This window comes from Onthophagus taurus, chromosome 3 (genome assembly GCF_036711975.1).
Source record: "Onthophagus taurus isolate NC chromosome 3, IU_Otau_3.0, whole genome shotgun sequence".
NCBI classification, from domain to species: Eukaryota; Metazoa; Arthropoda; class Insecta; order Coleoptera; family Scarabaeidae; genus Onthophagus; species Onthophagus taurus.
Genome location: NC_091968.1, coordinates 6,467,943 through 6,482,021, shown reverse-complemented (window position 1 = coordinate 6,482,021; position 14,079 = coordinate 6,467,943). Strand labels below are relative to the sequence as shown.

The following is a 14,079-nucleotide window of genomic DNA, read 5'->3' as shown; positions in this document are numbered from 1 at the left end:
AGCGACATTTTCCGATCGACTCTGAATCGAAAATTTTGTTCAAATATGTTTTTCATGAAGATATGATACTGAAAAATGTTAAAAACGAACTTTAAAGCTAAACAAAATAACTTCAACAAAAAAATTTGTTTTCAAAATTCTTTTTATTTTAAATTACAGCTTATTTATCAACAGATATTGAATATTAATGATTATTTATGGACAAATTACTTAAAAAGAAAACAATACTCAGGAATTATAAAGGTTATATAAAAATACTAATTTTCTGGTTTTTTCCACTCCTCAAATGTTGTGAAGACTCCTCTCCAGAACAAACAACACATAAAAATTGTTTTAAAGTTTAAATATCAGGAAGGTTTTTTTGTGATATCCATCCACCCACTGCAAAGCAATGGATATAACTTCCTTGCAGAAAATGGTTCCATTTTTACCTCTAGCTTAACTATTATTGGTAGTAATCCAGTATTAGCGTACGTATCTCTAAGTGTGTTCATAGCTTCATCTTTTTCTTCCATCGTCAATTTATATTTTGTTTTAGTTACATCTAAATGAAATACAAAAATGGTAAGGAGTAAGTGCCTGTTTGTAAAATTTCTGATAAACTTGTATTTGAGACAGTGATAATTCCAATTTTTCGTCAAATGAACTTCCTAATTTCTTCCACACTTCTAAAGAAGCACCTTTTTTGCAATTTGTCAAGTCCCTGGGATATTGATTCCGACAGGAGCATTCCTTAGATAAAATTATTACAGCGACTAGTACCTGTATAGGTGATAATGGTGCCGAGGTCTCGGCTCCCATTGATATTGCTGAACTTTTTAATGAATTTTTTATCAATTCTGTCGGAAAATTGGTGAGCTGCTCGACTGTAAATGTTTCTGAGGTACTAATAAGCATAAAAAATAATGACTAATTAAGTCCGTGACTGTCAAGCACTGGAGTGGTTGTGATGAGATACCTTGTTCCTTGTTGGGCAAGGTATCTCACATTGTAACTGATACATTGACAGCTCTTATTAATGAGTCGTTTGTATGCGGGGAATTTCCGTGTGAGCTCAAGATAGCCTCCTTCAGTGACGTCCAATTATAGACCTGTAGCTGTTCTTCCGGCAATTTCAAAGATTTTTGAAAGAGCATTTTTTATGCGACTAAATGAATTCGTCAACAAGTGTAATATAATTAATAATCATCAGTTTGGCTTTAGGACTGATAAGTCAACTCAGGATGCTGTTTTGGATTTTTATGCATCTGTGGTGGAGGGTCTGTATGCTCGGTCTGTCTGGTGTGGCCTATTCTTTGACTTGTCTAGAGCATTTCATACTCTACATCACCAACTACACTTAGAAAAATTGAGTCGATATGGTATTCGAGGCCCAGCCTTAGCGTGGATTCAAAGTTACATGTCTGGTAGGCAATAGCTGGTAAAGTGGTCAAAGAATAATAGTACTGTATACTCGTCTCTCCTCGCAGCGCAATATGGAGTCCCTCAGGGGAGCATATTGGGGCAGTTGCTTTTCATTTTGTACATAAACGATGTCCCTTTATCTTCTACAGATTGTACACAGGTTTTATTTGCCGACGATCGTTCCGTCGCAATAATCAGTTCCGCAGTTGTCAATAAGGATCACTGATGTTGCTCGCGAAATGCTACATTGGTGTAACACCAATGGTTTGATATTGAACTGTGGTAAAACGCAACTAACTCTGTTCACTTCAAAATACAATAAACCTGATTTCAGCGTGCTGGGTAAAGTCGACGGAACATCGGTTAAATCAGCAGACAATGTGAAATTTCTTGGTATCCAGTTTGATGCACACTTTTCCTGGGATGAGCAGACACGAGTTCTTTCAAACAAGCTGTCCTCACTCTCGTTTTTGTTTTTGAAACTTCGGAAGGTACTTGATACCGAAATTGTCAAAACTATTTATTACGGTTTGGTTTATTCCCATCTAAATTATGGCATTGTGTGTTGGGGCAATTCTTCGAGTTCACAACGAGTGTTTGTGGCCCAGAAGAAAGTCATTAGGTCGATGTTTGATTTGTCTTATAATGAATCATGTAAGGAATCATTTCGAAAGAATCGCTTATTAACCATGCCTTGTGTTTATATTCTGCAATCACTCTTATATGTAAAGAAACAGCTTACGGAGTTTGCTAGGAGTGGTGATATAAATACTCAATATCCCACTAGGCAGACTGGAAATCTGTACATACCCAAATGCCGACTGTCTCTCACCCAAAATAGCCCTCAACATATATTATGATGATTCGCTTATACAATCATTTGCCGATAACATTTAAGAGGCTTGATTTCAACCGTTTCAAGTATAAATTGAAAATTTTCCTTACATCCAAATGCTTTTACTCAGTGGGGGAATATTTACTAAATACGGAATGGGATCACGACGATGACAGAGAATTGCAGTAATTTGTTTTGTTTCCTTTTGTGTTTGTTTTTTGTATTTTCGCTGTGAGATGACGAAAGTACGTATTGTACCGATTACCTTTTGTAATCATTAGCGTAATGACAATTTCTGATGCTGTACAGAATATGGAAATAAAGATATTATTATTGGCTTTAAGATATTTAAGTATTCTTCTGCAGATTGTTTGGGATCCATATTAGATACTTTTATATATTATGATATAGCAGTAGCTATAGTGTCGGATATAAATTAAGCAACCGTACAATAATGCAATAATTTTCAAAAATAGAATGAAAAAAAAATGAAAATGAACACCAAAGATTTAAAAATACATATCCTATTGTAAAGAAGGTGAACACAGATAAGATATCGGTAATTCCGCACCAAACAAAATGATTTTTTCCAGAACAATAAATAATAGCTCCAATCATAATAAAAAGAGGCACGACAAAAGTTAGACAACTTCTCATAGTAGACGCCGGGGAAGTCCTTATTTTTCTGATAACACGTCCGTATATAAAAATATTCAGGGTGTATGTATTACACTCAGTTTACAAACCACTGCCGGACCCCATGCATCGTTAATTAAAACATTATAGTACAATGCCCCATGCAGAAGACGTATAGCGCAGATATTAAAGTACAAACTTCGAAGTATCATTAGCTCTCAGTTTGCCATAAATATATCCAAGATTATCAAACGCTACAATGAAAGAGGTATAGAAGTTAGCCCATTACATTCTGGCCGCCCACGAAAATCAACTAAAAGTTAAGATAATTTGATTAAAAGAAAATGTCAGATTAACCCCATTTTTGCCTGCTATTTCCCGTACAATACAACGCCGATTAGTGGAAAGAGGCTTGTACAGTAAACACTCGGCAAAGAAACCTTTGCGAACAAAAAAGCAAAGAATTAGTAGTCGATTGGCTTTTGCAAAAGAATATTTAAATTGGACCATGCAGAAGTGGAATACGGTGTTATGCAGTGATGAATCAAAGTTCAACATGATAGATTCAGATGGCATGTTCCACGTAAGACGATGTAATGGTTTGTTGTTGTTTTTCGGGTAATGGTCTTGGCCCTTTACATCGCATAAATGGCATAATGGATAGATTTGTATATAGAGACATTTTACAAAGCATTATTTATCCATACGCCGATGAAGAAATGCCACTACGATTTATATACCAGCAAGATAACGACCCCCAAACACACCGTAAAAAAGGTGAAAGAGTAGTTACGAGAGTATAATGTGATGACCACTCTTCCATGGCCCTCGCAATCCCCGGACTTGAATCCGATAGAAAATTTGTGAGAGATTCTCAATCGGAAAATTAGAGACGAAAGCAGATATTCCATTAAAGCAGAACTTTTGAAATACCATTGGATACACGCCGTAAAATCATTGAGTCAATGCCTACACGTTGTGCAGCCGTAATAAAAAATAATGGCTATGCGACTAAATATTAATAGGCATTATGAAAGATTAGTTAAAAGTTAAGCAACTCACAAGTCTTTTTCTATCGGAATTAGCATTATTATTTATTTTTTTGTGTATGAATATTATATGCACCATAAAACTATTATGTTTCTTTATTTCAATACCTTTGCTTTCGTAATCTACAAAAAAGTCACTTAAAATGGGTAATTAATATATGGGAGGCCTCAAAGGTAGCCTTGCGCTGGAAAGAACTTTCAGAATACAGAGAAGCGAAGAGTATCGTCACAAAAGAGATGCCTCAGCGAAGGGGACCTAAAGTCGCTCTCAGATTTCCTGACCACTAAAATACCACCGGATAATATATTGGATAAACTGAGGATCAAACTTTTCGACTTTGCAGAGATTGCAGAACATATTCTGTGTGAATGCGTCACCAGAAGTCGCCTAAGACACAAAAATTTCGGAAAGGTTCGCCTAACACCTAAGGTTCATCAAGGAGCTAGACCATCAAGACTCATTTCCTTTTTTTACAAGAAAATAAACTGATCTTTTATTTTCCAGATATTTCGTGAGGTTTTAAACGATTTTCAAAGATTAACAATTTCTGGAGAATTTCTAATAAATTTCCAAGAGTTTCTTAGGATCTCTCAAGGTTTTCCAGATGTCAAAGGATTTCTGGGAAACAAAAGATGAGACTCCTCACGTATTAAATCGATTAAATTTTAACATCATTGCATTCCTGGTTAATTTTTTCACTAAATAGTAATGTTTATTATATTCGTTTTTAGAATGTTGACAGTAAAAGAATTTAGGCCTTCATGTGTGAATCCGCACTGGTCAAAGAATATGAGTTTTGGCTTAAAACGACATTGAAGGCAATGAAAAGGCAGACAAGCTGGCCAAAGAGGAAGCGAGGACCCCAACCCAACTGTAGTCTACAAAAAAGTCACTTAAAATGGGTAATTAATATATGGGAGGCCTCAAAGGTTGCGCTGGAAAGAACTTCCAGAAAACAGAGAGGTGAAGAGTACCTCTGGATTCGCGGGAAGGCAGGCTGCACAGCCCGCAGCACTTTGACCTCAGCAGATCTCTTGTACTTACTTCCTTCTTTTGGTCAGCAGTAGGGTCCTTCCAGCTATATTACCTTGAAGGCAAAGGCTAGAATTTGTCCTGGTTGTGGTGCGCTGATTCCACTCATGCGAATCTGGATATCTCCAAAAATGGATAACCTTAATATTTGGAAGACCCCAACCCAACTGTAGTCTACAAAAAAAGCCACTTAAAATGGGCAAACCATAAGCAAACAGGTTTTATGCCACAGCAAAGGGGACCTAAGGTCGCTCTTATATTTCCTGACCACGAAAATACCATTTCTTCAATATTGGACAAGCTGAGGATAAAACCTATGGACTTTGCAGAGACTGCTGAATGTATTTTGTGTGAATGCGTCGCCTAAGATAAAATTTTCGACATGGTTCGTCTAACACCTACTGATATAAAGGAACAAAACCTTGGGCAATACTAAGGTTCATCAAGGAATGTGCTCCTTATAATATACCAGCTTGCAGCTGCTAATTGTATAAGAAGTTTTCCATTCTCACTGGTGTCTTAGTGTTTTTGCATTGAAATCGCCTAAAAGGACGGTCAAGTCATATCGGGGGATGGCTTCTATCACTACGATATTTATTTATTTACTTTCCAAGGGAGCAAAAACGGGATAGACCCAAAGACCATTGCGACACAGAGTTAATACATACAATATAATATATACAATATGTAATAAAATATACAATATGCAATATGTATATCAACGTAATGTTGCGAAAGCGCCGTTTGATACGGATTTCACATAGTCTTTCGTCTATAGGTTCAAAGCCAGTAATGTTCTTAATTAGTCTTGGTCACAAAGAAACCTGCTCTTCGTGCTCCTGTTTTTTTTTGTTGCCGCTATAATAGAAAGTGAAGTCCTTTTTTCTTATTTCAGCCTGCTCCTTCCATCTAACCTCCTGAATCGCTACAACATCAAGTTTGAACTTCTCAACTTCTCTCCCGATTTCCTGCATCTTACCAAATGCCAGCATCGCTCTGACGTTCCAGGTCCATTTCTGTTAAATCCAGCCGGTGTCCGAGGCATTCATATGTTTTTTTACAGTCTAGGGTTGTTAGCCCTAGGCCTAACCTCTACCTAAGGAGGGAGTCTATCTCCTGCGAGGTGGAAGTAGGTATTGGTTAATGTCATGTGCCACTTGATGGTGTTGATATATTGTGCTTCACTAGCAATTTGTACACCTTATACTTATCTTTCATTTTCCAGTTATTTCGTGAGGTTCTCAACGATTTTCAAAGATTAACGATTTCTGCAAAATTTCTTATAAATTTCCAACAGGATTTCTTAGGGTCTCTCAATTTTAATACCATTGTATTCCTGGTTAATTTTTATAGTAAATAGTAATGTTTATTATATTCATTTTTTTTACATTTTTATTTTAAATATAATAGCTACATATTTAGAATGTTCTATATAAAAAAAAAATCTCATAAAGTTTACAGTTGTGTTTTAAACTAATTCTTAAAACCCGTTGGAATTCTACTATTTGAAATGGGTTTAACGCACTCCTCCGGTTTGACGGTGTGCATTTTTTTCTTTTCTCATTCCTTTTTTCCTTCTATTCATCCGGATCTCTGTTTTATCCGCACCGCGCCGGTAAACCATCCGGGGACTGTCTTCGTACAGAAGCCAGGCAACCTGTGCGCGTTTGGCCTCTTCAGGAACGGTAATAACTGTACTTGCAGACGGCGTTTGAACTCAAATCGCGTTCTCGACTCGCTCAATTTCTTGCTCAAAATGCTCCAGAACTCGCGCGAGCGCTCGCGGGGGGAGTCCCCGCAAAAGAAACCAAACGGTACATCCGATGAGAGCAACTCAACGACGACACTTTTGCATTTTCTAGACACAAAACCTGAACGGTATACCTTTTTCTTACCTGAGGATAGGGACCGGAAACAATCTTTAGTAAAAGAATGTTTTTATCTGACTTTAAAAAAATTTTAGTCTTAAATATTATCTTCTTTTTAAAGTTATAATTACTTTATATTTGTGATATGGTTCTTTTTAATCCCTAGATTGTAAAATTTTGATAAAAATATTAAGTAACAATACACAGGAAATTCGTATAAAAGATTATCACCATAATATCACGTTTCAAAAATACACTTATTAATCGAAAGGAAGTAGATAAAAAAAATTGTATTAAACATTTTTTAAGTGATCCAATTAATGTAATAATTGATTTTCTATATCTAGCCTAATTTGTGGTTAAAATTTCTCTTTAAAATAGAACACGGCTAATTAGTGAGACATAGTTAGTGTTTGGAATAGTGCATTCCAACGATGTTTTTCTTTGACACAAAGTGCCTCTCTCTTAATATGAGACATCGTCTCTACATTCTTCTATATTCGGGTGTGTAAGTTCACCTGTTTCCTTAAACACCTTGTGCTCGCCTCCACCACCACCAGCAGAAAAGGCACCGCCGTCATCGTCGAAGCAGTGATTCACCACCACCGGGCTCAAGCTCCAAGTGCTTCTCCTCGGTGTACATGTACGAAAGGTCGTTGCCTTCGCGGCAGACACGGAGTTTAATAATAATGCATTTCATAAGTATCTGAGACCCAACGCGCGCCGCCACGACTTAAAATCTTTACACTACTTGAAGTAGACTCAACCTCAATGTGTACACGAACCCCGTTCTAGATTAAATAGAAACTTAGATAAGTTGTTAAAGAATTTCTTAAGAATGAGATTGTAAATGTAAGAAATATATGTGAAGAGTTTGTTTTTGAAACGCGATACCTTATTTGAAAAATAAAAGGAAAAAGGATGGGATTAAATTTAATTATGATGGTGGTGATCTTTAAATACACTTCCGGTGTATTGTTATTTGATACTTTTATCTATTGTTTTACATCTAGGGGATAAATGGAACCATTAAAAGAATATAATAATAAAATTATATATTTTTGTATTATTATTATTAATTAATAAATAAAAGATTCAAAACTTGATTAGTTGACTTAACTAGTTGGCGAATTAGTTTTTTTAATAAAACGTTCTGTTATTAACTTACTAGATATCGCTTAGTTATTGAATTCTGCTTCGGATTCTTACATAATAGTTTCAAGTGCATATTGTTGCCAACACAGTATTGAATTTTTCCGCTGCATCAACTGAAGGAAAGTGACTCACATCATTTAGTTTTATCAGTTGACATCAAGAAGTAGAGTGTTTCCGTTGGCAGAAAATTTGCTCGTTAACAAATTTCAGTTTTTCTCAATCTGTGCTAGCTGACACACAGTTATTAGTTTTGTTTTCAAACCCACTGGCTTTATTTCCGGCTTACTTCAAGAATTTGATCGAATGATGTCAAGAGAACCACTAAATTGCCGAAGAACTTATTCTACCAGCTATAAATATGGTGTTATGATGCCACAGCATATACCAGCTTTTGACATTGATTTCCTTGCTGGTAAGATCAGCTGATTTCTCATATGCCATTCGTATTATTTCCAGATCAGCTGGCATTGAAACAGCCTCTTATGCATATTATGTTCATTCCTTGCTAAGATAAGGAGTTGTCTTTTGGGGCCGTGGTGTTGGTATAGATAGATTTTTCATACTACAGAAGAGGTGTGTAAGAGCAATCTTTGGTCTAAAAAATACTGATAGCTGTAGAAGTTACTTTAAAGACTATAAAATACCTACCTTGTATGGAATTTATATTTTGAATGTGCCGTATTGGTTAAGAAGAATTACTTTGATTTTTCAAAAAGTATGAAATATCACATCCTCGAGACACACGCGGGATGGTGAACTGTTATCTGGTGCCACCAAAAACGCACCTTACTAAGATTCAGAAGACGGCTCTGTACCAGAGTATCAAGATCTACAATCACATTTCCGATCCTGCCAGTTTCAAGATTCCGGAGAAGACTGAAAGCTATTGTCACTGAAAATTCGATGTATACCATTGACATGTTTTTCCAATGTAATGTTTGAATTCAATTTGTATTATATTACAATAATTATTGTTAATTGACGCACTTCACGCTTTTTTGGTAAAATGGAGTAATAAAGTATTATTATTATTAGTATTATTACATTACAAAAGTAAAGAATTACATTGACTAATAATACTGTACAAAAGATAATTGACTAATTAGGTTTCTTCCTTAACTTCGTTTCGAATGTCGGTGATCACTAAGGCCTGGATTTATATGCGACAAAAATAAGCAATATAAGTTTTTTATATGTGTTTAAAATTGGTAAAAAGATGCAGTAATATTCCGGAAATATGGACAATATTATGCGGTCACAACAAAAAAAAATGCATATGTGTTACATAAATACTACTTTTAATATTGCATTATAACAAATAGTATATAAACAATAAAATATAATATACAGGATGATTCTCAACCTATACACATAAACAGAGGGATTTACTCCTCATGACGAATAATGACCAATTAATGCCGAAAAAATTAGTAGTAAAAGATTTTCTGTTTCATAGATATCCGTGATATTTACTTTCAAATCAAGAAAGCATAGAACATTTTAAAATAACATCACAGCAAATGTTCGAAATTATTTCCCATATTTTCTATCAATGAGGTTCCCCGAATCCACGATCCCACACTAGCGCGGCCTAAACCAGGGTGTTGGCGGATTGTCTGGGCAGCAGCATGTATCTGATTTTGCAATATTTGCTGAGTAATAACTTCTGTGAAGTACACTATACTTTTTAAGTGGCCCGAACGGTATAAATCAAGAGGATTGAAGCCCGGCGATCACTGTGGCCCGGCCATTGGACCATCTCAACCTATCCATCTTCGAGAAAACACATTATCTAGATATCGCCGATTATATCGGATATCTAGGAAACTAAAAAACTTTTACTACAATTTTTTTTATCTATTAGTCATTATTTGTCCTGAGGAATAAATCCCTCAGTTTATGCGTATAGGTTGAGAATCACCCTGTATAAAGATTACAAAACAGAATAAAAAGATATTATTTACAACGACAATAGTTATAAATTAGAAACAGTAAAGTTTCTGGATTTTCCAATTTGTTCCATGGTATATTAGATTGGGCCATGGCGTTGCATAAATCGAAAAAAAAAACTCATTTCCAGCGATCTGTTGTAATGATTCAGGCATTACATCGGAAATAAAACGTTTTTTTAACACACTAACTTAACCGATAAATCACTTGATCACTTGTATGGCTTGAAATGGTTTAGAGGTTATGTTACGAAAATCTGCTGGGAACCACACAATTAAAATTATGTTGTAAAGCAGACAACTGCCGCACTTTTAACTCTCTATCTACTACTACATAGAGAGCAGTATCAAATTAACTGCTGTTATATTGAAATATGGACAAAACATGCGCTCTTATGAAATTACATGCAATTATATCGAATTATATGGATAACTAAATTTATATGCGATAAAAATGTAAAATATCAAGTTATAAGCAAAACATGCAAAAGCATATAAATCCGGTCTCTAGTGATCACCCTGGATATGATAACTTTATTCATGGCTACTCTGAATGATTCGCTGATAGTTTTTGAGAACTATGTCCTTAAGCTTTTAAGCCATGATATTCTTCTTTTTCCTGGTCCTTTTCTACCATATACCTTCCTTTGAAGGACGAAACTCAGAAGTGTCCATAACAATTTTCTTCTTTTGATGTTATTTATCACATCCAAATCCTTTCCCAGTTGTTCCATAATTGACCTATTTATTAGTTGCTCTATCCACCCATGAGATCCTCAGTACTCCTCTATAGAGCCATATTTCGAAAACCTCGAGTCTTCTTTGTATTGCCTCGGTTAGTGTCGATGATACATCATTGCATTTGAAGCTGTTGTTTGCTTTACAACCTTTTTTTTTAAAATTTTTAGTAGAACTTGGATTTCATGTATTTATCTTCAAAATTCTTTAATATTAGGTCATTGAGTGTAGGATAGTTAAACAAGACCTAACCAATCTGTATGCCATATTTGGCAACTAATCCAGAAAAAAGATATGATGCTCAGGTTATGAACTATAGACTGACGCATATTCTTTAGGGACCGATTTCTAACTAATTAAGCCATCATCAGCCGAAATAATTAAAAATGTAAAAAAATAACTTAATAAAAGTAATTTCAACATTTTTCCATTAAATACATATTAATATATTTTTAAGAACTGTTAATGTTTTTTTTTTCTTTCTATTTATAGATTACGCAGAAGGATAGAATCTTATCGACGGAGACAAATAGACTGTATGCCGCGTTTTGACCAATCATTTAACGGTCTACGCGAGCAAAACCTACAGGAAACGCAACAGCTGAAGCAAAGGTACCTGGACGGGAAAAACAAACGCGTGCCGAAGGCCAAAGACAAAAAACAAACGGATTCCATACAGAGCAGCGTGCACGTGGTGAGTGAGAAAAGTTTTGTGTTGTTGTCAACTCTCCTCTTTTCTGTTCCATCTCAAGTTCTTCTGGTACCCGCACAAAACTTCCCGTAAAGTCGTTCAACTCTCTCTTTTTCTCGGTGGACAATTTACATACACACAAACATAAAAAATAAAAAAAAGGATTAAAACGAAAATATTAAAAAAAAATTTAAGGAAAGAACGAAACGAAATCATATTATTATGGTTATGGTAACTGGACAAAAAGACACAAAAGGCGGTCTCAAAAACGTACGGTCAAAGGTCACGGCTGACACATGTGTGTAAATCACGAGCGGCAAGCGTGGCAACGTTGTGGCCGCTTTAAAGTCGGTAGCCGTGAATTTTAAATATAATCGGGGATATGGATCGGTCCTACAAAAATTTGAAATTCTAATTTTTCTACAAGTTCCATACGTTCTAGGTTCTAATGCGTTGCTTTTATTCTGTTCTGTTTAACTACTTATACGACTTTATTCTTGCGTTGACATTTTTGAAAACTAAACAGAAACAGTAAATAGTGCAAGAAAAAAAAACGGAGTAGAAGTTATGAAATCTTCTATCTACTAAAACTTCTTATTAGTAGAGTTGGAAACCACCTGAGAACTTTTTATTTTGAGTGTTTTTATCGAACTAAAACTAGAACTAGCACTAAACCTAGAACTAGAAACATTTGGGTTTAGCCGTGTGTTTGAAGACGCACAGAAACTTTCTAGTTCTAGGTCTAGTGTTAGTTCTAATGACAGCGCAAGTGCAAAACTGGAACTAACACTATACCTAGAGCTAGAATCATTCGGGTTTAGCCGTCTTTAGAGACGTGCGGCTAAATCCAAATGATTCTAGTTCTAGGTATAGTGTTAGTTCTACATAGTATTTTTAGCCGTGCGTCTGAGGACGCACGGCTAAACCAGAAACTTTCTAGGTCTAGTGTTAGTTCTAGTTTTAATTCTTATTAAACGCTAAATTGTTGTCTATTTTTACTGAAATAAAAGTAGAACTAACACTAGAACTAGAATCATTCGGGTTTAGCCGTCTTTAGAGACGTGCGGCTAAACCTGAATGATTCTAGCTCTAGGTATAGTGTTAGTTCTAGTTCTACACTAGCACTGTCACTATGTAGAACTAACACTATACTTAGAACTAGAATCATTTGGGTTTAGCCGCACGTCTCTAAAGACGGCTAAACCCGAATGATTCTAGTTCTAGTGTTAGTTCTACTTTTATTTCAGTAAAAATAGACAACAATTTAGCGTTTAATAAGAATTGGTAAGAACAGGTTTAGCCGTCTTTAGAGAGGTGCGGCTAAACCGAAATGATTTTAGTTCTAGGTCTAGTGTTAGTTCTAGTTTTAATGCTTATTAAACGCTAAATTGTTGTCTATTTTTACTGAAATAAAAGTAGAACTAACACTAGAACTAGAATCATTCGGGTTTACCTGTCTTTAGAGACGTGCGGCTAAACCCCAATGATTCTAGTTCTAAGTATAGTGTTAGTTCTACATAGTGACAGTGCTAGTGTAAAACTAGAACTAACACTATACCTAGAGCTAGAATCATTCAGGTTTAGCCGTCTTTAGAGAGGTGCGGCTAAACCGAAATGATTCTAGTTCTAGGTCTAGTGTTAGTTCTAGTTTTAATTTTTATTAAACGCTAAATTGCTGTCTATTTTTACTGAAATAAAAGTAGAACTAGCACTAGAACTAGAATCATTCGGGTTTAGCCGTCTTTAGAGAGGTGCGGCTAAACCGAAATGATTCTAGTTCTAGGTCTAGTGTTAGTTCCAGTTTTAATTCTTATTAAACGCTAAATTGTTGTCTATTTTTACTGAAATAAAAGTAGAACTAACACTAGAACAGTGGTTCTCAAACTATGGTACGCGTACCACTGATGGTACGCGAGAAGTTCTCAAGTGGTACGCAAAACAGTTTATATTTGCATTATCATTATTGTTTTTTTTTGTTCAGTGGTACTACCTGATTTTTAAAATAGCCTTAGTGGTACGCAAGGATATAAGTTTGAGAACCGCTGCACTAGAACTAGAATCATTCGGGTTTAGCCGTCTTTAGAGACGTGCGGCTAAACCCAAATAATTCTAGTTCTAAGTATAGTGTTAGTTCTACATAGTGACAGTGCTAGTGTAAAACTAGAACTAACACTATACCTAGAGCTAGAATCATTCAGCTTTAGCCGTCTTTAGAGAGGTGCGGCTAAACCGAAATGATTCTAGTTCTAGGTCTAGTGTTAGTTGTAGTTTTAATTCTTATTAAACGCTAAATTGTTGTCTATTTTTACTGAAATAAAAGTAGAACTAACACTAGAACTAGAATCATTCGGGTTTAGTCGTCTTTAGAGACGTGCGGCTAAACCAAAATGATTCTAGTTTTAAGTATAGTGTTAGTTCTACACAGTAACAATGATAGTGTAAAACTAGAACTAACACTATACCTAGAGCTAGAATCATTCGGGTTTAGCCGTCTTTAGAGACGTGCGGCTAAACCCAAATGATTCTAGTTCTAGGTATAGTGTTAGTTCTACATAGTGAGAGTGCTAGCGTAAAACTAGAACTAACACTACACCTAGAGCTAGAATCACTTGGGTTTAGCCGTCTTTAGAGACGTGCGGCTAAACCCAAATGATTCTAGTTCTAGGTATAGTGTTAGTTCTATATGTATAGTAACAGTGATAGTGTAAAACTAGAACTAAC

General features: G+C 35.5%; 1 protein-coding gene across 2 annotated transcripts in view; it reads left to right on the top strand.

The window, feature by feature from the left end:
* LOC111413460 (neurogenic protein mastermind) overlaps positions 1–14,079 on the top strand; it is a 75,983-nt gene that overhangs the window by 3,557 nt on the left and 58,347 nt on the right. For both annotated transcript variants that reach the window (XM_023044442.2, XM_071195157.1), the window contains exon 2: positions 11,160–11,361. In XM_023044442.2, the coding sequence (XP_022900210.2) occupies positions 11,206–11,361 (156 nt within the window). In that variant the 5' untranslated portion in view covers positions 11,160–11,205. The remainder of the gene's footprint in view (positions 1–11,159; positions 11,362–14,079) is intronic.